At 45.8% G+C, this 26365-nt stretch overlaps 1 protein-coding gene across 3 annotated transcripts in view; it reads right to left on the bottom strand.

Annotated features, from left to right (window-relative positions):
- LOC147703557 (very long chain fatty acid elongase 4-like) overlaps positions 1-26365 on the bottom strand; it is a 74393-nt gene that overhangs the window by 41828 nt on the left and 6200 nt on the right. Inside the window, exons 1-4 of one of the 3 annotated variants that reach the window (XM_086931906.1) lie at positions 22942-23156; positions 6504-6650; positions 6015-6097; positions 568-755 (exon numbers count right to left, since the gene is read on the bottom strand). In XM_086931906.1, coding sequence (XP_086788032.1) covers positions 568-755; positions 6015-6072 — 246 coding nt within the window. In that variant the 5' untranslated portion in view covers positions 6073-6097; positions 6504-6650; positions 22942-23156. Of the gene's footprint in view, positions 1-567; positions 756-6014; positions 6098-6503; positions 6651-22941; positions 23180-26365 lie in introns of those variants that run through there. The other 2 variants (XM_086931907.1, XM_086931908.1) reach the window with 2 other exon arrangements.

Below are 26365 nucleotides of genomic sequence, written 5' to 3'. Positions count from 1 at the left end.
AGAGAGATACCAGCTGAGCTGTGAAGTCTGTGCTTTTAAAGGACAGTTATAAAAATATTTTACACTACATACAGGCTTAGCATTATGAAAATCCATATTTTTAAAGGACTTTTTTATCTTAAACCTTTTAGTGCATTTTGTAGCCGCTCTTCTACTATGTATAATGCAAGTTTACAATGATGAATTACATATTCACAGTGCTTTTTGTCACAAGCTGGGACCTTGTAGCATTTAACATACACAAGTCACTACTCTCCACTCCATCAACAAGAACTTAATTATCTTGCTCTTTGGTTACAGACACAGACCCCTACAGTGCATTGACTGATAGAGGTTTCAAAATGTACAATAGTGCATTTCACACTGATTAACTAAACTTGCATGTATTTTTCATTTAAGGTGTGCTATTTTATATGTAGGTACTTGAAGGTGAAAGAACAAAAAGAGTTTTTTAGCCACACCTTTGACCCTTCCTCCACACTCACTCAACCCCATTGCGCTCAGCATCACAGTTCCCATACTTTTTTTAATGCACTTCCACCGCTGATCTCGAGAAGTAGTACTTACCTCAAAAAACATGTAGACTGATAGGCAAACCAGGGCAAAGTTATAGGTGATGAGCACACTGGTCAGCTTGAGAGGCTCCCGCTTCTGCATCATCCGTGGGCCAAAGAACACGACCAGGAGGTAGAGTGAGAAGATGAGTGCCACAGGTACAGGAGAGTACACCAACAGCCACGGGTCCGTCCGCTTGTCTGGAATGGGAAAAACAAGCACACGTAAAAAACCTGAAGGCCCAAGGCCATCACTTTTAATGTATACACTCTGGGTAACGGCTGGGGCGCCTTTTAACTCTCCCCCACTATTCTGGATATTAAATCACATATGGATGCAGTTACTATGGCCAAGGAGGCACAGAGGTTCCCGGGATTAAAGGGACCCACTACTTCGCCCTACACCCGCCCCTCCGTCGGACTTCCACAAATGACTTAGTGTTAGAAATTGGGTTTCTGGTTGGCAGAGGTATGCACCCTGTCTAAGCAGGAACCCCAATCCTAATCAGGGTAAGTGAGGTACACATTAGAAGATCACCTGTGCTCACCCTCTGGTAGCTTCGCGCAGAGCAGTCAGGCTAATCTAAAGAGTCAATGTGTAAAGTATTTGTGTACAGACACACAGTAACAAAATGAAAACACCACAACAAAACTCCACACAGTTTAGAAAAATAGATTATTATATTCTGAACAAAACAAGACTAAAATGACAAACATCCAATAAGTATAAGTCAAGATATAAAAATTTAAAGAATAAGTGAAAAATAGTGCTTAAAAGCAAGTAGAACTTCGAAGTCACTGAAGGTCTCACTGGACCGGGACAAATTCAAGAATTCTGGCCACCTGTGCAGGCTGATTACTGGACTCACTCAGGGCCCACTAAGCAGAGTAACTTAATTCTTGAGACAGAACGAAATGCAGTAGCGGCGAGGCGTCGGGTCCATGAACCAAATGCCTAGACCAGTACGCAAGGGTGTTGCACTGGATTAATCCAGGCTGAAGACGATGTGTTGATCATCTCCACATGCTGCCGACGATGCACTGATCCCTGAAGCGGTGATTCCAGAGGCGCTGCGGCATGCCGAGTGCTGTGCACCTGTTCCAGGCCTAGCAGCAGCAGTGATGCATCGATCCTGAATGTCGCAGCTGGCGATACATCGAAGTACAATCAGGGCAGAGACGTTGAAGCACTGGTTCTGGTAGATGCAGCACTTTAAACTCACAACAAAGGGCCCTGGACTAGATTAGCACCACTTGGCAGAGCAGGTTTTACAGGAAATAAAGGTGAGGTCCTGGGATGAAGTTGAAAGGTGAAGGCTTTGATATTTCTGAGACTTCAGCAACAGGAGGCAAGCCAACAAGCCCTTGGTTACACTTAAGACCTTAGGCTGTAGAGAGCAGGGGCAGTCCTTCTCATTTTCAGGCAAGAAGCAGCAATCAGTAGGCCAACACAGCAAAGCGGTTAGCAAAGTGCCAGTACCGCCTACACTGCCACAGCTCTTCTTCCTGTAGGACGTCCTTAGTTCCAGCAGACAGGTAGAAGGCTACAAATAATTTAAGTAAGAAAATACCAACTTTCTAAAAGTTGCATTTTCAGAACTGCAATCTCAAAAACCAAATTCACCAAAAGATGTGTTTTTAAATTGCGGGTCCAGAGACACCAAAAATGTTTTTTCTATCTTTTCCTTATTGGAAGCTACACTAAAATGTTACAAGGCAGCTCCTCTGGTATTCTATCGGAGAGATAAGCCTTGCAGTATTGAAACAATTTCACTACTAGGACATGTAAAACTTTAAAGTACATTTCCTACCTTTTAATTACACTGCACCCTGCCATTGGGCTGTCCAGGGCCTACTCTAGATGTAACTTATGTGTACAAAAAAGGAAGGTTTGAGCCCAACATGTTTAAAGGGCTACTTATGTGGGTGGTACAATCAGTGCTGCAGGGCCACCAGTAGCATTTGATTTATAGGCCCTGGCCACATGTAGTGCACTGCACTGTGGACTTATAGGTAAACCAATTATGCCAATCAGGGATAAACAAATTGTTATCGCATTTTAGATACAGAGCACATGTACTTTAGCACTGATCAGCAGAGAAAACGTGCAAAGAGTTCTACGAAGTTCAGCAAAACAGTCCAAAACAGGTCAGAAAGCAAAACGTTAAAGGAAACCACGCTAAGGATGCCAGGTCTAACACATAGCCTGAGACCACCTTTTAGAGTCAAGGGCCGTATTTTATTAGACACACAAAACATTCACATTAAAATGTCAATAAACACCACAACATTTTGTGCAGTAACCACATTTTCTAAGTATATGTTTGTTACAAAAGGAGCGTGTACTTAACAGAGCCCCTAATAACATTAGAGTTTCTTAAACATAACTACTTTGTTCCTGTGCAACCGAAAGAGAAAACAGTTCCTGAGTGAGATCATGACTGGCTCCCTGACCCATCCGTTTCCTTTCCGCCCCCATGCCACCAGGCAGGAGCCTCCATATGGGAGATCCCACCTTCCCACTCCCCCTCCGGGAGCTTTTGTGCAGGAGGGAAAATACATATTCACAAACACCTAAATGAAACACCCTAAACCTGGAATTATTTATGAAAAGGAAAGCTATAGGCACAAAACAATGGCAATAGAATTTTCAACGCCCTTTCCAGGAGTGTTTTGACTTGTGAGGTTATAGCAGTGGCAAAAACATCCCAGTGTAAAATAATATTAGCTATAAGGGTCTAAGAAAGGGTTTTTAGTAGGTTATAGAAAAGGGCGCACAGCTGAGTATTGACACAATATTATTTCGTAATTTTATGGTGAATATGAGGAGCAACATTGGGTGAGGGGATAAGCCCTATAACCCCTCAATGTAGGGTCAGTCAAAACAGACACTGTATACAGTCATTTTCAAGACCCATGCACACTCTAAATAGTAAACAAAACTGTCAGGTAGACACTTTAGTACAATAGGAGACAAAGCGTTAGATTGCAAATGAGTAATCAACCAGCCGACACGTGTTTCGTCGCGCCCTGCGGAGTCGCAGGAAGATTGTCCCAGACGCGACGAAACACGTGCCGGCTGGTTTCCTTGAACATTAAAAAACACCCTTTTCTCAAGTCTGATTCCAAGAATATTGATTACTTATTTGCAATCTAACGCTTTGTCTCCTATTGTACTAAAATGTCTACACTGACAGTTTTGTTTATTATTTAGAGTGTACATGGGTCTTGAAAATGTAAATAATATTAGCACTGGGTATAAGATATTTGTTTGCGCCAGATTATAACTTCAGTAGAAGTATATATTATGGTTTTTATTTACCGATTAAAGATTATTTTGACTGACTGATTTCAGTACAAAGGTTTGGAAAATAGTGTGAACACGTGGTCTCTGGTAGCTTTTTTTGCATGATGTTGCACCTTGCATGACGTTTCTTATAAACAGTTACTACCAAGTGTAAGCTGGGAATTACTGCCTGAGTAAATGCAATTTAAAAACATGGTTTCAAGCACAAACTAAATTCCTACATATCTCACCAAGCCAGCATCACTGAAATCATCCCCCTTGTCTACGAAGCATGCAGAGTACCCCCACTGAAGGTTAAACTTCTGGGTCTTTTTACAAGGATAACCTGCTCCAACATTAAGCACCCCATAGCAAAATACCTTGAGGGAACAAGCAGTGGCAAAGCCAATAGTTCTCGCTTTCGGTACCCAATGGCCTTGACAATGGTTTTTAGCTATGCTGCACGCTGCATAGCTACGTTCCCCCCGCCCCACCAAAAAATACTTTGATGTACTGATGTGCAACACATGCGTGCACCAACAAAATTATGCAGGGTTTTTTTCTTTTCTTTTTAGAACCTTATCCGAGTTGGATAGGTAACTAAAAAAAATGATAAATGCAAAATAGTTTTTGATTTTTAAAAAGGTGGTCAGGGCGGTGCAGAAGCTTCTAATGGGAGTGGAAACAACATTGGAGGCCAGGAGTGGGTGGGGAAATCAACAAGGGGGTTGGGGAAAGCAACATGCAGGGCAGAGGAGGAAGAAAGCAATAGCAGGAGAGAAGAGGTCGCAGGTGTTGGAAGCAACAGGGTGAGTGCAACTTGGAAGGGGCAGGGAGAAGCACACGGGTGACAGAGAGCAACATGAAGTGCATGTGGAGAAAGCAGATGAGGGAGGCAGCCCAAAAGCACATGCACTCTTATGGAGTGCTTTTCACAAATTAAAAAGTAGTGCTCGAAAAGCAAGCAGTGAAAGCAGGGATGCCAAGTCAATCAAAAGACAGGTAAGGAGTCAATGTTCCATGGGACGTAGAAACACCAGATTATCAGGCAGGGACACGAATAAAAAGCAGTTAAATGAGAAAGACAGGAAAGCCAACAAATGGTAAGCAATGAGCGTCCTCCAAGCCTCTGAATGTTCTAGAAAGCCACAAAATGTCTCCCAACAGACTGTGCATATTCCATTCTAGTGCATTCTACCTAAAGTGGGAATGGAAACAAAAACAATGGGTAACAGGAAACAACCAGATAGGCAAGAGAAGAAGGAAGGGAAAACATATAAGGAAATGCAAGAGGTAAACCGTAAAGGTTTCCAGTAGAAGGTTCACCCCTACACTACCTACAGCTGAGGAAAACCATGCTTTGGGTGATCAGTCAGTGCCAGTGGGTCAGACCCTTGAGGAAGAGTCCTATAAGCAGGACAAGGCCTCATAAAACGGAGGAAGCTCCAGAGCTCAAGGATATGCACAGGTTCCATATGCCGCTTCCATGCACTCACTTTCAGACTTGCACATCTAAATTACCCTTTTGTCACGCAAACATATTAGAACTGCAAAGTAAGCAGACTGTGATGCAGTTCACTTGATCTACTGGGGATTTCATCATTTTTCTAACCTCTCTGTAGTGTATTACCATCTTTAAAATTCCTCTGGTTATCCAGCACGGAAACTAGACATTAGCATCCACAACCTGGCTTGGGAAATCAGATAGCAGCTATTTGTTAAAAACAGAGTTTACTGACTAACTTTGAATTTTGACATTTCATTCAACCTCAGTCTCCAAGGTGGATGAAGTTGCTGCTTCCTCTTTGAAGTTTGAAGTATATGGGTTTGAAAACCCATATACCTTGAAAAGCCTTGACGAGCCACCGTCTCACTTCCGGCTTTCTTCTCCAGCGCTGAGTCTCCGTCAGCTGTACCATCACATATGTCATATCGTATCTGCATCTGACAAGTCAATCACTTTGGAGACAGCCCAGTGAGGGTGACTGTTGTGCATAAAAAGTGGAACGCATGCTCTATGAACTTCTATGGGAATAGATATGCAGGCCTAGAGAAGCTGTTTCTATGAGATACACAGGCAAGATGATGGCTCTTCGTACATAAATGGTCCTCTGTCAGGGAAATATATTGTCAAAGGAAATGCAGGCATTCCAGACATACGGTTCTCCTCTTACCTCCATTCTCCAGGGCCCAGCTGTAAAAATCCTGCATCTTCTGCCAAGTAGAAGTCATCTTCCTTACTGTGGCTCAGTGACACCTTGGTGTTGACAAAGCAGATATTTAACATAAGGATGGAATTGTGTTATTGAAAAATTGTCTATATATTGAATGAGGTAAATGAGACCAAACATCACAAGGGCATTTAGGGAAGCACAGACTCCTTTCAACACCCGGATTCCTAAATATTATATATATATTGTGAACCCTATATTGCTTTCTATAGCACATGTGCGTCAAATATTTAAAAGTCATCTGTATTAAAATTCAAACGCATTGCAGACTCTACAAATGTGTTTGCTACAATAAAGCTGAAATGACTGAGTAATTATAGGTATATTTTTCATTGAGGGTTTATAGTTTAAATCATGAATGCCCGTACAGGAAAAGAGTATATTCTGGTCCCAATAGGTATCAAAACAAAGCGGCATAACTCATCATGGTACCTGTGCAAGGAGGTGAGTGGGTGGTGGTGGTGGTTCTCGAGTGCTGCCAGCCTGCCCCCTACAGCTCCAAGAGACAAAGGGACCAGGGCTACGTACGCTTCAGCATCCGGGGTGCACTCTCGAGCTTACCCGCAATAAATACATCATCTATAAGCAAGAAAAATAAACCGAGGAAGAAAACATCACAAGACATGTCACATCTGAAGATACCCCAGTGGAGACATCCTGTCACTCCAATCAAAGCAACTTATGATAAAACACCATCAAAAAGTGTCAAATGAAGGCAGAGTCCACATCAATCTTCTTCCTCATCTAACCGTGTCTCCACTCCGCCGACAGATGCAACGTTGTCAATTCATTATCCTTGAATATGCAAACACAAAATTCAGACATAATACTGATACATGTCCAAACGCACCAACCCCTTGCAAACCAAAGCACCACGTCACAGTATTTTCTTTGGTTGCCTACAAACCATTCTTGGTCGGAAACAACGTAACATCTCTTAAAACCACTTCAAAATTAGACAATATCCTCCCATTACCATTGTAGGAAACCTCTCAATTGAAGCACTGCACCTACAGCTAAACATAGGCAAAACATCCCTCAGTTAAGCCCTCTTCCTCCTGACACAATCATTAATTATAAATAACAGCTTTAGTTACTCCCAACAAAGCAAACTTGTATCCAGGCGAATTTACCACAGTCAGCACCATCAATCACCATCCTTTTCTCGTGAATTCAAAAATGAGAACAGACACTTATCACCAAAACACACCACTTGGCAACGGGCAATCACAATATGCTTCCACTGACAGTAATGTGACATTGGTAACAGGAAAAGCTATGCGCTGATAGCTATGTAGTGAAATACTTGTACGTATGTCGCCTGTATTTGTAAAGTGCGGACTAATCACCCCTAGGGGTCTCAAGGCGCTGGGGGCTGTCGGGAGGATCGAGTGAGCTATTGCCCAGAGTCACAGGGTGCTGAGATGAGCTGCCACTATCGCCAGGGATCGAGACATGATCCCGTACTTCAGAGTGAGCCGCTCTGGCCGCTGCACCACACAACTACCTCGATAACACAACACTCAAATGTCTAACATGCATCACTCCAGAACACGTAACCTTACCAGTGGCCGCTTACAGATCTATGAAGGAGAAAAGGGAAATATACACCTGGTGTCTAAGACAGGGCCACCAATCGGCAAAGCCATCCAAGGGGAGCCCTTGATGATACACTGGTACTCCAACACAGCCATCATCTAAACCACAAACCACATTCCGAGCCACAGTGCATCTCCATTAAACATCTTCACTTCTAACCATGGAGAGTCTTTACATCTGGGAATTTATGCATTTTCTTTACTGTACCCTGCAGTCCTGGCTTTGTGTCCTTATTACTACAGATAAGAGCATTTAAGTGATCTGGCGCAGCCACTATACCTCTGCTTGCTCAACGTTGGAATGTCTCCAGCATACACCCACTCTCTCAGTAACAGGCTGCTTGCATGTCAAACCTGTACCCTCTGGAAAGGTATGGGGCAGATGCACCTACCCACCTTCATCATGCATGTAGCCAGGCGCGCAACACCCATTGAACTCACCGGGCTTCAGCCCCCCCCGTCGTGTGTGGCAGCCCGGGATGAGACAGATCCCGGGCACACACACAGCCGCACCCGAACGTTTTACAGGTCGTTTAAAGACCATTTGAATGTTAATTAGGCATTGTTATTGTTTCAGCCCTTGTAAGAGCCCCTGCAGCTCGACTCTGCGCTCCACTCTGCCTACTGATTAAAGTTCAGCCCCCCCCGAAATTTTTTCTTAGCCCCCCCCGAAATGTGGCTCTAGTTGTGCCTCTGCATGTAGCGCTTAGCAACTCCCACTCCAGAGACTGTCTCGATCTAGTGCTGGTATTGTAAAAGGGACTGCACACCCTGACTTTGGGAAGCTTCAAGAACAATGGACTCGCAAGAAGTTAGCCTTGTAGCAATGTATGAGGAAAGTAAGAGGAGGCTCGCTCTACCTCAGCGAAGGACAAGAGTACTCCTAACTCCACAGCTAAAAGCCAGTCCATACGAAAACATTGTGGGTGCAGGAAAGTGAGGGACTTGGACATATGTAGGGCTGTCTGTAATCTGGCGAGCGCTCTCTTTAAAGCTGGTCAAGGGCAGGAATGTCTGTGGCCTCATTGGCTCATCCACACAAATCTGGGGAATGGCCAACATACCACTAGGACCACGGTGGCATTTAACCCGTTTGTTGCTTCAAACCTTCTGCGCCAGTGCTGAACATTCGAAGAAACGGGTGCGGCCGTGTCGGCCATCGGACGTGCGCAGCACTGGCAAGGTAGTGTTCGAGGCGACTGTTGGCCGATGGCAGCACTAAAGGGGTTAAACCACGGGCTAATGTCCTGCAAGCCCACAGCTGCAATATGCCTTGTGGTGGTCCCGACACAATGCCCACTTATTACTCCGGTGATGCATTGTGCTTTTCATTTTCTCTGGTAACAACAGCACTGCATTACAACCAGTTTACCTCCAGAGATGTCAGAGGGCATGGCTTCTTGACAAACCAGAATCTCATCGAGAGGCTCAGAAACAGACAGATCTCTCCGATTCCCACTGCGGCTTGGCCAAGCCCAAGGCCCCTTCACAGGGCAATCGCAAGCAAATGCGCTTAGATGAATGATGTTTATATAGACACCATTACATCTGCACACTCCACCGTGTATAACAGAACTACGCTGACACTGACAGAGTTAGGGTTACTGCTAACCAGAGGCTAATGTATAGTCTTTTGGACAAGAGTTAAGTGTAGGAATAGGGTACAGTTTGCAGTTAGGCTGAATGAGTTAGAATACGATTTAAGACAAGGTTCAAGCCTAGTGTTAGGCTAGGGGGTGAGAGTAAGGACTGGATTTAGGGTTAATCCTAGGGGTCTAAAGAAGTTTAATTTAAGTTCAGGGGCCGGGTGAGGATTAGGTTGGGAGGGAGTGTGTTAGGCTCAGGGCCACAGTTAAGGTAAGGTATAGTGTTCGGGTCCATGTAAATCTACTGTTGATATAGTGGGGTCAGTGTAGTGGCCAACTACATTATATCCCTTCTTTAACTCACCCTAAACCTAATCTAACTAATATGATCTCCCAAATAGCACTATCTAAACTCATCCCTCCTCTATCCTATTCAGTCAACTAAAAGACTCACATGTCCATTGTTCAATTTAACAATTTATATTTCCCTATACCAATCCACCCCTAATCCTTTGGGTTGCAGAGTGGCGAGCAACTACCTGAAAAGTTCTTCACTGCCTCGTCAGGGGTAGTAAGCTTTATATAAATACACTTACAATACAATACAATTTTGAGGCCTTATCAGATTGATTTATTGTATTTGAGGGGCATTGTAGGGTGAGCAGCGGAGCTGTACAATGTGTGCGTTTAATGGACAGTCATAAAAAAAATCTATATTTTGAATGCACTTATTTTATTTTATTCTAAAACGTTTTGTGCATTCTGGTGCAGTCTATCCTATACTGAGTGTTATGTAAGGTTAAAATATTTATCTTGTGTACTGCATAAGGTGGAGAAGTGTGGCTCAATGATTAGAGCGGCAGACCCTGATGCAGAGGTCTAGCCCGGGACCAGGGTTCAATTCCCCCCCTCGGCGGGTCTTGGGCTCAAAAATTCCACGGACCTGATCATTCTCGCCTCGGTGCCTATTCCAATCATGTGTCCCACTCTGCAACTCTGGGCAATAGCTTGCTTAATCTCCACAACGGCCCTCACAACGCTAAGGATGCCTGGCCTCCACCTTGGGGGTGCCCAGGAGTGGACGCCTCACAGGGAAAGCCAGGATGGGTTCCACAGCGGTATTCGTACAAGTGCCTTCAGACCCTTGCGGGGGAGTAGTGCGCTATGCAAGTATCAATTTTACATTTTTTCTATCAAAGGTTGGAACCTAATACCACTAAAAACGCACAAGCAACTATTCCCCACTGAAACAACCTGAATTCGGTTCTGTGGCATACTGTTACACACACACATATTCAGTGGTCACATTAACCAATAGAGATTTTATAACATAAAATGATGCATATCACCGATTTGTTTAATGTGTCTGTTTTTTTCTTTTAAGGTGTGCGTTATTGTACATACAGTTACCTGAAAGGGAAAGACTACCAAAATAGTTACAAAACATACTGTTCCTTTTAGCCATGCCTTTGCTCCCACCCTCACTGACGCTGCCCCTATTTCATTCAGAATCACAGTCCCATCCATACCTTTTTAGGTCTCGCCTGTCGATGCGCATGCGCATCGAGCAAGCGAGACTATAGGGGCTCATCCACTCTTTATCTAACTGCAAGGAATCGTGGCGATTCCTTGCAGTGCCCGTGACTTTTAAGGTCAATGCGCATGCGCATTAAGCTTATGCGCATGCGCATTGACCTTAAAAGTCATGGGCGCGTGCACGTCCGTGTTTGTTTACCCTTGCCTACTCTCTCTCTCCCCTCTCCGCCCCCTCCCCGCTCCGCCCCCTCCCCTTCCCTCCGTGTCGCATTTCTCCTCTCCCCTCTCCGCCCCCTCCCCTGCCCGCCGTGTCTCCGATCCTTTCGCTCTCCTCCCCCCTCCCCTCTCTTCCCTCCGGCTTCTTTTTTTTTTTTTTTTACTCGCACCTCTCCCCTCTCCGCCCCCGTTCCACCCCTACTCTCCTCCCCCCTCCTCCTCTCCTCCCGCCGTGCCTCCCCTACTCTCCTCCCCCCTCCTCCTCTCCTCCCCTGCCTGCCTGCCGCTACCGGACGACAACAAACCACAATTTCTAATGTCCATCTCCCTGCTCGGTTGTTTCACCCAGCCCCCTGCTTCAGCCATCTTCTGCGCCCTCACTTACGTGCGCCGTCTCCATCCCCTCCCACCCCCCTGCCCGTCGATCTATTTGGTATGTGTATAGTCGCACTGTGATTTATATTTCTTTTTTCTACTTCACGTTCTGAGCGAGGTTTTGAACCTTTTACTCAGTGAGTCACTATGATTACATCACTGTCACGGCATTATGAGGCGAATTTTGACCACCAGAAAATAGTTAAGCAGAACCCAGTTTAACAGTCACTTAAAATATTTAGTCACTTAGAGATAATTTGTGACTTATATATTTGTTAGCTTCTAAAAAAGACGGGCGTTTTTTGTAAATCTAGAAGAAACGCACTTCGAATTGCTGATTATCTGTTTTACTGTCTAGGTCCCTGATTGCAGTGTAAAGTGGTAAGGTTCTGTCTAATTGTATATCAGAATCGTTGTTATTTAAAAAAAGGCTTTCACGGCCGGCCGGCCATGCTTTCAGTTTCACGACCGGCCGGCCGTGTCAATTACATTTCTCTCCCCGCTCCGCCCCCTGCTGCGGCCGTGTCGCACTTCTCCTCCCCCCCCCCTCCCCACAGCAATGCCCTCCGTCTTGTTTTCCTTACCTCCTGGCCTGCACCATCTTTGCGGCGACAAACAGATGTACTGTTTGCATGTTTGAGCCACATAGATCCGTGAACTTATTTCTACTTCACGTTCTGAGCGAGGTTTTGAACCTTTTACTCAGTGAGTCACTATGATTACATCACTGTCACGGCATTATGAGGCGAATTTTGACCACCAGAAAATAGTTAAGCAGAACCCAGTTTAACAGTCACTTAAAATATTTAGTCACTTAGAGATAATTTGTGACTTATATATTTGTTAGCTTCTAAAAAAGACGGGCGTTTTTTGTAAATCTAGAAGAAACGCACTTCGAATTGCTGATTATCTGTTTTACTGTCTAGGTCCCTGATTGCAGTGTAAAGTGGTAAGGTTCTGTCTAATTGTATATCAGAATCGTTGTTATTTAAAAAAAGGCTTTCACGGCCGGCCGGCCATGCTTTCAGTTTCACGACCGGCCGGCCGTGTCAATTACATTTCTCTCCCCGCTCCGCCCCCTGCTGCGGCCGTGTCGCACTTCTCCTCCCCCCCCCCTCCCCACAGCAATGCCCTCCGTCTTGTTTTCCTTACCTCCTGGCCTGCCTGGCCTGCACCATCTTTGCGGCGACAAACAGATGTACTGTTTGCATGTTTGAGCCACATAGATCCGTGAACTTATTTCTACTTCACGTTCTGAGCGAGGTTTTGAACCTTTTACTCAGTGAGTCACTATGATTACATCACTGTCACGGCATTATGAGGCGAATTTTGACCACCAGAAAATAGTTAAGCAGAACCCAGTTTAACAGTCACTTAAAATATTTAGTCACTTAGAGATAATTTGTGACTTATATATTTGTTAGCTTCTAAAAAAGACGGGCGTTTTTTGTAAATCTAGAAGAAACGCACTTCGAATTGCTGATTATCTGTTTTACTGTCTAGGTCCCTGATTGCAGTGTAAAGTGGTAAGGTTCTGTCTAATTGTATATCAGAATCGTTGTTATTTAAATGTATGGTTAAGAAATTCCACCCTCAACCCCTCACCCTCAATCCCTCACCCACACTCACCCACACTCACCTTCACCCTCACTCACCTTCAACCCCTCACCCTCACTCACCCCCACTCACCCTCATTCACCCACACTCACCCACACTCACCCACACTCACCCACACTCACCCACACTCACCCACACTCACCCTCACTCACCCTCACTCACCCTCACTCACCCTCACTCACCCTCACTCACCCTCACTCACCCTCACTCACCCACACTCACCCACACTCACCTTCACCCTCACTCACCTTCAACCCCTCACCCTCACTCACCCCCACTCACCCTCATTCACCCTCAACCCCTCACCCTCACTCACCCTCAACCCCTCACCCTCACTCGCCCTCAACCCCTCACCCTCAATCCCTCACCCTCACCCCCACTCACACTCAACCCCACTCACCCACACTCACACTCACTCACACTCACCCTCACTCACCCTCACCCTCATGCTAAAGATTTACAAAAAAAACCATTAACAATTCTAAAAGCACTAACTCTAATGCTGCGAGACCTATTGCATTTCTAATGCTTGTTAGGTAGAGCCTGCTAGTGCATGCGTCTCGCTTGCTAGACACTGTTGTATACACTAAAGGGCTTGGGGCCCGCCCATGCTTACCATTTGTGTGCTTCAGTGTCACATGTCTTTACAGGCTCCTCTAATTGGACATTACAGAATAAACGCCATATTGGTCATTTCTGTGGAGGAGGGACCAAGCACAGATTGCGTACAGTTAATCTGTGCCTGCCCGCTGCTCCCAATGTGATTCAGGTACTATTTCTTACGTCCTCCTACTGCCCCTGCCTGCTGCTCTCTCTATAGTGCTTGCACTTTTTTTTCTCGTTTATATAGCTTTTGTTTACATTCTAGAAAAGGGTTTCACGGGTAAGGCAAAATACCAGGCTCAGTCAGATAAAAACAAAATGGCAATGACAAACAGGATTGGAATGCAAATTCAAAAATGCATCTTGTGCAGGGCTACTGACCAAGATCCAATAAGTAACGTGCTCCTTACACCCAATGTGATTATAGCGGTACAGTACACCACAAAAGGGTAAATATAATAGCATTTAAACAGTTGTTACGTGATATTTTATCTCGTGCCTGTGCTGCCTGTAAACCCTTTAATTGCCTTTATAGAACCTGAATGCATTTTCTGTAACTGGCGACATTTCTGCTGATCATGAGCCTTTAATCAGGAAAGTTTAGAGTTTTTTCCTACGCTGGCTTTGAAAGGAGACATTATTTTTCCTCTTGAAACGAAGTTCTAACAGCCACGCTGTTTCTGAATTCTGTGGAAAGGTCTCTACCTCAGCAGGGCAGATTGTGGTCTGAATCATGGCTCGGCTGGGCATTGAGAATTCCCACAGTTCCCTATGTTTTGTTGTTGTTGTTGTTGACGCAAGTGCCTGACAGTAGGAACAAATGGAGAAGCAAAAAGAACCCTGGAAAGAGGTAGTCAAACACAAAGTTTGACTATAAGACAGATTTGCCTATATTCCATTTTTATGTAGCTATTTTAAAATTAAATTTCTCCCCATAGAATTTTGGCAGGAAACAAAATAAAGAAATGAAAATAGACAAACCCTTTCACGTGCAGGCTTTTCTTATCCTTTGTAATTTGTTCTGCTTTACTTACAAGAGCTAGCATTATCATGATTTTAAGGTCTGGGGCATAATGACAATAGAAGTGGTAGAGCGCAGAGTTATCCCCCTTGGCTTAACGCTGCGCTCCGCCACTTCTGAAACGCAAGGCTGCACCATATTTACAACACTACAGTGCAGCCCTGTGTTTCCCCCTGCGCTGGTACTAAATTGAGCTGCCAACGCAGGCACCTTTGCACCACAGTGCAAGGGTGTCTGCGTTGCAGGGGAAGATTGTTTATGTGCACATAAACAATCTTTAAATGGTGTTTTGAAACTTCTATGTGTGCTGCATTAAGCAGCACACATAGAAGTTGCAAAACGTCATTTTTTAATGTTTGCTTATGTGCAGGAAGGGACATCTTCCTGTACATAAACAATCAATGTCGTTTTGCTGTTTCCATGTGTGCTGCACACATGGAAGCAGCAAAAACAAGGAGAAATTAAACATTTTTCCTTATTGCGCCGGGGTAATACCGGGTTTTCCCTGTTGTTAATTTTGGCACTGCCCATATTTACAGCACTCTTGTAAATATGGGGCAGCGTCAAAATCAATGGGTGTTGTGGCAGAACGCTCACCGCAGCACACATTGCGTACCCCTTTCGGGCTAAGTATAGCGTGAAAGGGTTCCTTATTTACAAGTAAGGCTCCCTGTTATCTAATTTTACTGATTTTTACAGATAAATACAGACAGAAAAACCTTTATTTTCATGTCTGTATTTATTTTTAAATGTGGATAAAAACGGAAATTGGGTTGTTTTTGATTCTAAATGCTGTCAGTAATGACTGCCAGGCCAATAGCTGTGCAGATTGACAAACAAGGGCATTAAAAAAAAAAAAGGATTTAGTAAAGAGCCTTAAACAGCAGTAGATTTGCACAACCATGATACTAAAATTTATATTTTTGTTACAAGTGCATATTTTACCACCTAAGTGTGTATATATCATTAAAACCTGTCATGTGTTCAGGCTACCAAGCAGCGAACATGGAGACCTAGGTGATCCGCCTGTACTCGCCACACGCAACTAATATGTTGTAACCGGCGAAGCGCCCTCCTCCTGCTTGATGCAGCTCGACTAGAGCTCCACCCTTGTTTTTTCAGCACCCTCAACCCTAGGTGTGCTTACCCAGAAGTATATTTTTCTTCTGGATGACCAAGGAATTAGGACTGGGTGTGTCTTTTAGGGGGCACACACCACCCACTTCCTTGTTTTGGTCCTGAGGAATACCGGGGATTTTCCCCTTATGGTAGAAACATGTCGACCAACACATAAACAGAGATATGTAGGTCGTAACTTCCCTACTACTATCTCACCCACATTTTTAATTTTGTCCAGTTACTTTTTTATTAAAAATTGTATAAAAGCATTAACCAGGACAATTTTAACACTCACACTCTTTTTTGTTCGCACCCCACACTTCACTACCTGCTCCACTGCAACTCAGGTGTTGAAGCACACCCAAGTGACGCTAGGCCACTTGGGTGGGCCCCGATGATGAAGCAAGTCACCACCAGGTGGTGAGTGAGGGGTTTACTAACAAAGGAACAGTGTTTCCTTAGTTTGGACAAAAGCCTTCATTTACCCTCATCGGGTAATACTCCTCCATTTGTTCTTTTGATACCTTGACCAGGGAATCAGGAGTATTCCCCGTCCGGCTACCACGGACGCAACTCCTTTCTCTCCCTTTGTTTCCAAGATTCAGGCACAAGTGCACATTAACTAGTTAAATAAATTCAGAAATACACACATTTCAGCTTCATTTTTTCACAAAACCTAAAATAAAGATATATAAATACAGGTACAATTTGTAAAAAAGAAATATGGATAAATACAGACGGAAACGACAAAAATATAAATACCATAAAACCCGGAGACCTATTTACAAGGCAGCAATAAGCCATGTTAAGTGGCTTAACGCTGCCTTGTAAATAAGGCGAAGCCTGTGTCGCCACCACAACGTAGTGAAAAGTGACATTGTGGTGGCGATAAGGGCTTGTAAATATGCCCCAGATTCTTTTTTTAAAAGTACAGCTTAAGACCCTAGAAGTGTGGCTCCACAGATTTCACGGACCTTCAATTGAGATCACCCCCACTGCCGCCTTCCTGAACAGAGAGGCATGCTATAGATTAGCTAGCACCCCGGCATCACAACTTCTCCTAGGATTCCATTTTTTTGTTTGCATATTTTATTGATCCCAAGTAGTAAATGGGCATCAAGCGTGCAAGGGGACAATGAATTGTTTATTTGCGTAAAAATAACCTTTTAATAAAAGAAGATGCATGGCTAACACTTCTGGTGCTCTTCTGCTGCCTGAAGCCGATGGCATTTAGCTGCTTTTGACCTGCTTCCCACAGTTTCAGAGGGGCTCGTCATTCCATGTGGATCTTTTCTTTTGGGGGCGGGTGTGTTGGGCCCTATAGACAGGATTCTGACTCAAACCCCTGCCTCCTAAAATATTGGCTATGACCGCAGAAAAACTTCTAAATGCGATAGGGGGTTGAGCTTCTGATGTCCTGCTGTTGAGTAATTGACAAGGAGGAGTTTTTTAATGCACGTTATGCATGACCTTGGATGGTACTGTGGGAGCTACACAGCCCAGTTGTGGCACTAGATGTTGTGGTGTTTGTTAAGAGTTGAAGAGACACGTCTTAAACAATAGGCTGTACTGTCTTCTCCTGAACTGTCCAGTAGACCTGTTACTTGTATAGGGTTTGAAGAGGAAGTCTCTGTGAATACAATGACCAGAAAGGGTCTGTCTGACAAGCTGAAGCAGCACGACAGACTGCAGCATAATCCCTACTGTCTGCCAGATGATTCAGTGGTATGTTTTGGGGAAACGGCATTCATTTATTAATATAATACTATAAAAAATAAAGGGGAATAGTCACAAAGACAGTTTGGAGTATGTAAGTTAGTTCTCCTGTTTCACTTGTTCCCTCTATTATGACTCTATGATAATCTACTCTGCACAGGGCACAAGTCCTAAAAAAAGAAGTGGGTGACTCTCCAAGGTAGGCGTGGTCACAGGAAGTGACATCACGACAGGAAGTGACATCACGACAGGAAGTGACATCACATTTAAGGCAGATCTATCATTTGCATTTAATGCAAGATTTAACAATTGAAGCTGCTTGGTACTTAAGCCTGTGACTTAAGGTCCCTGCCTGGAGGAATTAGCAGCCCAAATGTGGATGAAGTTTGGCGAAGGTGACATGAGCACATTTTCAAAACGCTACAGGAAAGTTTGACTGCAAGATTTTGTATACATTACAGGTTCCCAGAGAGGCTGCTTCCCACACTCGACAATGACTATTACACACATTAGGGCTCCATAGTCACGTTATTCTATTGATGAGTGTTATATGTTATCTCCCCACCTATTGTAAACTAGCGACTCTGTATTAAATAGTTTTGTCTCAGCTGCCTCTCTCTAGCTGTGGCTAGATTTATTTATTTTATTAGAATTAGGGTGACCAACTGGCATTGGTGCAAATTCAGGATGGTGAGTGTAAAAATTCAGGACAAAGGGTCAAAATTCAGGACACAAATTCTGGACAGGAGGTCAAAATTCAGGACAAAACTTCAGGACAATAGGTACGTTTTACAGACACATCAGAGGTCGCGCAATAGTATATAAGTAAGCCCAGCCATTTCCAAAAGTATTCAACCATTTGCAAACCTATCCATCATGTATCCTTCCATCTATCATTTCACTCATCCATCCCTTCATCCATCCCCTCATCCATCCTTTCACTCATCCTCCATTATCCATCCATCCATCCACCCTATCCATCTGTACAATTATCCATCCACTCTTCATCCCATCCATCCATTCACTCATCCATTCAGCTATTTACCCTTTCACCAATCCAGCCATCCTTTCACTTACTAATCCTTCCACCCATCCACTCTTTTAGTCATCCATCCATCCTCCCTTTCTCTCTCCATCGACCCTTTCACTTAGCCTTCCTTCCATCCATCCATCCACCCACCCATCCATCCATCTGCTCATCCACTCATGAATCCATCCATTGCCCCTATCACTCATCCATCTATCATTTCACTCCTTCACACATCTATTCATCCTTTTGTCCATCTACCCTCCCTTTCACTCACTCATCCATACTTGCACCAACCCTTTCACTCATATGTCCATTCATTCACCCTTGCACTTATCAATCCATCCATCATTTCACTCATCCACCTACCCCCCATCATCCACCTACCATCCACCCACCCACTCATCCATCCTTTCACCCACCCACCATCCAATCCACTGATCCATCCTTTCACCCATCCACCATCCACCCACCCACTCATCCATCCATCCTTTCACCCACCCACTTATTATCCATCCTTTCACCCACCCACTTATCCATCCATCCATCCATCCATCCATCCATCCCTTCACCCACTCTCCATCCATCCTTTCACCCACCCATCCATCCATCCCTTCACCCACTCTCCATCCATCCATCCTTTCACCCACCCATCATCCATCCATCCTTTCACCCACCCATCATCCATCCATCCATCCATCTGTCCTTCCCCTCATCATCCATCCATCCATCCCCTCATCATCCATTTATCCTTCCCCTCATCATCCATCCATCCTTTTCCCTCATCATCCATCCATCCTTTTCCCTCATCATCCATCCTTCCCCTCATCATCCATCCATCCTTTTCCCTCATCACCCATCCATCCTTTCCCCTCATCATCCATCCATCCATCCTTCCCCTCATCATCCATCCATCCTTTCACCCACCCCCTCATCAACCATCTATTCCCTCATCATCCATCCATCCATCCCCTCATCATCCATCCACCCTTCCCCTCATCCTCCATCCTTTCACCCACCCCCTCATCATCCATCCATCCTTCCCCTCATCATCCATCCATCCATCCTTCCCCTCATCATCCATCCTTTCCCGTCATGCATCCATCCTTCCCCTCATCCATCCTTCCATCCATCATTCCCCTCACCCATCCATCCATCCCATCCATTTATCCTGCCCCTCATCCATCCATCCTTCCCCTCCATCCATCCATCCATCCTTCTCCTCATCCATCATCCTTCCCCTCACCCATCTATCCATCCCATTCATTTATCCTGCCCCTCATCCATCCATCCTTCATCCTTCCCCTCATCCATCCTTCCTTTCATCCATCCTTCCCCTCACCCATCCATCCATCCCATCCATTTATGCTGCCCTTCATCCATCCGTCCTTCCCCTCCATCCATCCATCCTTCCCCTCATCCATTTATCCTTCCCCTCATCCATCCTTCCCCTCCATCCCTCATCCTTCCCCTCATCCATCTTTCCCCTCATCAATCATCAGCTACCCTTCCACCCATATATCCAGCTATTTACATTTTCTCTCCATCCTTCCCCTCACTCATCAATCCATCTATCCTCTCTCATTATTCATTTATTCAATCTTTCATTCATCCATTCACCCTTTCACTAATTCATCCAGCCATTCACACATCCCTTCACTTACTTACACGCCCACCTTTCCATATTCATTTTGAGCTGAGCCCTTTTGAGAAGAGGCCCATCAAGAACTTCACCCTCGCTGCAGGGGGCGTTCCAGGACTGGGACAGAAGCCACCCAAAGCGGAGACAGGATCCACTGCAGGGGGGGACAAGAGCCATCACAGGCGGGGGTGGACTGGAGCCACAGCATGGGGGGACAGGAGCCATCACTGTGGGGGTGGACTGGAGCCACAACATGGGGGGACAGGAGCCATCACTGTGGGGGGTGGACTGGAGTCACAACATGGGGGGACAGGAGCAGGAGTCATCACAGGAGAGGGAACGTGATCCACCAGGGTGGGCACAGGGGTGGGCATGCAGTATTCTAGTATCATCTTGGGCTTCTCGCCCCCTCCTGCAAAAGATAACGAGAAGACAGGCTCTCTGTCCAAAATGCCATCCCCCATTGTGATGTACAGTACTTACAGGAGATACTCCGAGAGAACTGATGGAACTGATTGTCCGCCATACTTTGTTAATCAGTGTGGGTGCGATTGTGCCATTTCTTTATTGTATTACATTATACATGTTTGAAGAACCGAGGTTTGCTTACAAATTAGTGACAGTAATTAAGCTCGGTGAAGAGAAGCAGATGCTGCCTCGGTGTAATCAGGGGTGTAATCTGGCCGAGTCTAGGATGTTTGGGGCCCTGGGTAGAAATGGAATGTGTGAGCCCCCTCTAAATATCAGATACAAGACGCATTCAGGGTTGTTTGCGTGTGAATGGATGCCCCCTGCTCCGAAGCTGCCGCCCCCCCCCGCCTCTGTCACCTTCAAGCACCTCTTAACAGCTCATCAAGGGCTGAAGGTGTGAGGGTTGCCATCCCGCTGTGCCTCTACGGTGCTGCTGGGGGTCTGAGCTTTCATACAGCATCGGAGTCAAGAAGGGAGGTGGGGGCAAGCTGTGCCCGATTAAAATTACGGACAAATGGCAGGGACGTGGTGACCACCGGCGTGCTTGGTAACTTCAGGATTCAGCCAGCCACTCGCCCACCCAGAAATGCTTTATTTACTTTGTGTGCGCCGCGCTCCCGTTTTTTAATGGTGGACGCGGTTTTGATTTAGCAGGGTGGACGGCGTCCACCCTGAAAAACCCTCGGAAATAAGTGGGGGGATGCCGTCCACCCGCGTGGTACCCCGACTCGTGCCCTGACTCTGCATGGCGCCACTCTACGCAACAGCATCTACGCCACTCCGCTCCGCTCTACACTACTCCATGACACTCTAAGCCACTCCATTCTACGACACTCTACTCAACTCTGACACTGTACTCCTCTCCACGCCACTCAACTCTACTGTGCACCTCTCCATAACACTCCACCTTACAACACTTCACCTCACAACACTTCACCTCACAACACTGCACCTCACAACACTTCACCTCACAACACTTCACCTCACAACACTTCACCTCACCTCACAACACTCCACTCCACCATACAACACTCCACCATACAACACTCCACCATACAACACTCCGCCTTACAACACTCCGCCTTACAACACTCCGCCTTACAACACTCCGCCTTACAACACTCCGCCTTACAACACTCCGCCTTACAACACTCCACTTCACACCACTCCCTACTCACTTTTAGCCATGCTGAACAGAAGCTACTCTGGTGTGCAACATGGCTAAAACATATTGGCAAACCTAATGACTCTTGCACATACGACAACTTCTGGCTTTGCCAATGCTTGTTTTAAGGCACATCAAGCGCTGGCCACACTACCACTGCTTGCCGTACGTGAAATCACCTGACCATGTACAGTCGGCACATGTACCACAGGCTGAACGCTGCATACTTTTTCTTGCACATTAATTACCGGGCCCGACAACACTGGACCTCGCAACAGGTGGTGACTTTATTTCTATAGTACTGTTCGGCCCACAGAGAGCAGACAAATGCACGTGTGTGTGTGTGTCAGATGGCTGTTGATTTGTGTAATGTTAGAGAAAGGGTTTGGAGAGAACCAGGAGCCGGGGGAGTTGTGGAAACGCCACGTATGCAATACATACCATAATTCCCGACTTTGGCACGAGGCTATACAGTTTTTGGGCTAAGAATGCCTGTACTTAAACTTTCTCCCTCTTGTAAAACCCTTCACGTCAATTTAAGTTGATAAATGGGGCTTGGCTTGGCTGCCGGCTGCATTAAAGCCCCAAGGGGCCACGCCCTTTACTGCAGGCGCCCAATGTATGCGAAGCACTAACATTGTAGTAACACCTCTTTACACAAGCACACCGGTTTCTACAGCAGCCTCTGCAGAGCATATTCACTAACACCGGTCCTCCCCCGTTACCATGTACACACACGGTACTCATTCGCGAGTACTTCCGCTCGGAGCCTGTTCTCGGAGGACACCGGCGGCATCCAGCCCTCCCTTGAACAAGCACCGGCGGTGCAGCATTCCTTCGGCCCTTACGCCCCTTGGCTGGGCCGCAGGTGGCTTTCTCTGGTCGGGTACACGGAGGCCCAGTTTGTTGTGTGTGCAGGTAAACGGCGCGAGGGTAAAATATGTGCGCTATCACTGCTGCCTGCAAAGTACTCGACAGGAACTCGCACTTGTATGAGGAATAACCCCCCCCCCCCCCCCCCCCCCTGCCCCGCTAATGGGTAAAAGTGACGAGAAGTTCTCTCGAGCCATAACAGGCTGTGTTAAATAAGTGTGAAAGAGGGAGGAAGGTGAACACTGACCCTTGAGCATTTCAATAACACGCATGCTTTTCTAGAGCACCCACTAACCCCTCCTCACCTTGATAATGGATCTCCTGGCTCGAGCTCGTGTTCAGCCGCCTGCCCCTCCCTGGTGGTACCTTCAGCTTCTGCCCTCTCTTGGCTCCGCAGACGCTCGGATGCTTCCCCCGCTCCTTTCATCAAAACCACACCCATGACACAACGAGACGTCCGTGGCAGTCACACACACCGCCCCTCCCCCACCGCCGTGCTGCAGGCTGGCAGCTAGTTCGCGCTTCTTGCCCTGAACTGTGCCCTCAGGGCAGCAGTGGGCGTGGCGGACTCTGGATGCAGAGGCGGCCTCTGCTCACAGAGCGCCCTGGGCAGAAACAAATCTGGCACCCAGGCTGCTCATAGTACTTAAAGCCGGAAGTAACAGGGGGCCCGGTTTTGCTTTCCACAGGCCAGTTGCTACTTCACTACAGTGAATGCCTCTTAACGCACACATTTCGCCTCCTCCCCAACGTACCTTAATTATCTCAATTATCTCCTTCACATTAATGTGGTGTGAAAAGATGGGATGGCTGAGGTCAGAGGTGATGTGTGGGTGTTAAACAGGTGCCTGCAGCAGGTAAAAAGACTAAAAATGAAAATTCGTTTATGCAGAGTCACTGGAGCAGGTCAGAGAGAGGCTGCTGCTTACATGACCTTCAGACAGACAGGCCACTGGGCCCCTCTAAACGTTGGCAGCCAGGGCCCAGCTCGCCCATGCCAATAGCCATATTTAGGGAAAGTTATAACTTGCCCAACTATTTTTAGGAAGGGTGGAAATTTTGAATGGGAGAAAGTGCTTCCCGGAGGGCGAAGCTCCAGGCAAAAAACTAGGACTACCAGGCAGCTCTGTGTGCTGTCAGGGGCCTGGCAGGATAAACCTTCACAGGCTCAACAAAGGACGGCGGTTATTGCACTGGGGCAACCTATGATCCCGTGGGCTGAATCCTCTCTTAAAAAGGTGCTCGGGGCAGAGGTGACTGGAAATTTACCAAGTGGCGGGGGGGGGGGGGGGGGGGGCAAGCATACATACATCTCACTGGCACCTATTCATTCACACACACCCCCATTCACAAAACTCACTGACAAATACACATACATACATAAATGTACCCACCAAACAAAACAAAAAACACCTAAAACTTACCTCAACAGCAGCTCTCCGACAGGGATGCTCAGATGTCGCATGAGAGTTGAAACTGCTGCCTTCAGCCAATCAGTAAAGGCAGCAGTTCCGAAATTGTCAGAGTGGGATGGTCATCAGTTAGACTTCTGACCCTACCCCACTCTGTGACGAGGTGCCACTGATTGACACAAGGCCCTTGGCACTTCAGAGCTTAAAACTGAAGTTCCCATGTCCAAGGCAATTGGTGACGCTCCCCTTCTTCCCTTCATCACAAGGAGAGAGCCTTGAGGCACGTTTGCCAGGCTTAGGCGGTCACGGCCACACACAATGCTTTGAAACCATCAGGCTGGCAACGTTCAGCTCTGGCAGGCAGGAGCCTGGGCATTTAGTGACTGTATCACTCCTGGCTGCCTGGCCTGAACTAGAAAAGTGTCTGTAAGCAGACCCCCCAGGATATAGCGGCATGGATTAGCAAATTTAGCGGCACAAAAATGGAAATTTAGCGGCACAAATATGGAAATTTAGCGGCAATTTTGCGGCATTTTATGTGCCCATTTTTCCTACAACAAACACAGATATCTTCGTTTTTTTAGTTATTTAACAACATGAAGCTATGTATATTTGGTTTCTTTACAATGTAGACACTTTGTTTCCCTCGAGCATGTGCTTCACAATTATGGGCTGCTGCGTAACATTGTTACCTTTATAACCACGGGCCAGTGATGTAGCATGGCCTTAATGAAAGCTAGCAAAATTGTCCCTTTCTTGTGACTGTGGGTTAATAAAAGATAGCCGTAACTGGGGTTCAGTTGGCCCCTCATTCCTTTGGGCCTCTCATTCCTTTGAGTCCTGCACTACTCCACCTCATTCACTAGTGATAGCTACAGCCCTGAAATGGGCCTACATTTTCCCGCCACTTTGAGACTGCTGGCTTTAAAAATAGGCCTCGCTCAAAGTCATGGCATGTGCCCAGAAGTTAAAATGACCCCTGCCTTTCCTGCAGTGGATAAAATGGCCACCGCATGACCCTGCATCATGCACAAATAAGTTCAGTGGTCTTTCATATGTACATACTTGTACCAAATTATCTCCTGAAATACAAATCCATGCAGTAGAACTAAATAATGCATATAAATAGGTACCTTGTTTATGTATTGCTCCCAAAAGTATTGCACTATGGAGCTCTGCAAAAAACAGTTACTGCTATTATGCCTTGCAACTATACTCATGTAATTGCCCTCAGTGGGATAGAAGACTGAGTCTGGCACACTACCCAGGAGCAATTGTTTGTTTGTTGCTGTACATCATCGCTATGCCAATAAAAATAATTGTGAGCTCCTCCCTTATGGGCTGGGGACATCTTGGCTCATCCAGCTATGACAGCAGCCCAACCTCCTCCCTTCCGGGTTAGTCACACAAGCCCCAAAGAGGAATTATTATTATGGAACATGCTGGCATCAAATCTGCAACAGGAGCAACCACTCACACACCTCTGAACAGGACTTGAAAAAGAACTCGCAAAGCCATTAGGTCTAGTCTTCCCTTTTAGACCTTGCTAAGCTATTTTTTTTAAAACCTACTAAAGTGAAAAGAGCCAAACGACCAACTTATTTGTTTGTACTATCAGATAAAGAATTTAATGTGATAATTCGGGGTACTTCTGATATGTTAAATAGTCCCTCATACATTGAATGCAAGCACACCACAGGAGGCGGAAGATACACTAAACAATCAACAGCATGATGGGCGTGTGTAATACTCCTATGGGGCAGAGCAAAAGCTCACTCTATGCATAGATTAAAGAATTGGTAACAATGGGTCAGCCAGAACACTGTACCGTCAAGCCAAACCAAATAGTCAGGCCTGAAAAGAACGGTGCCACCATGCCTGATCCAGCTTTCTTCTCTGTGACTTCCAGCTACTGATCCAACTGTCCACAAGTACAGGAACCCACCTCTTCCACTGGCCCTTCATCTGCTCACTACAATCTCCCATCAAATATTTAACAAGAACTCACCCAACTACACAGGAGCACTTAGATTTCCTTATGTCAGTGCATAAGAAGATCATCCAGTGCAGATTTTTGCTTTGCATTCTTCTACTTGTAGTGTGCGTCTATGACAGGCTTTGAAAAATCATACAAATGCTATCAGACCTGAAGGTCTAGTGACCTGAGTAATCTACTCGACCTAACTGAAATGTACTTGCCCCATAAAGTAGTCTCAAATTGTGTGATCCTAGGCAAATATTTTATTGTATAGAACCACCTTTTTCTTCATTATTGCATATGAAAGCCCCTTCAAATACGCACGTTCAGCATTTCTGC

This window comes from Lissotriton vulgaris, chromosome 7 (genome assembly GCF_964263255.1).
Source record: "Lissotriton vulgaris chromosome 7, aLisVul1.2, whole genome shotgun sequence".
Taxonomy (NCBI): domain Eukaryota; kingdom Metazoa; phylum Chordata; class Amphibia; order Caudata; family Salamandridae; genus Lissotriton; species Lissotriton vulgaris.
This window is presented reverse-complemented; position numbering and strand designations above follow the sequence as displayed.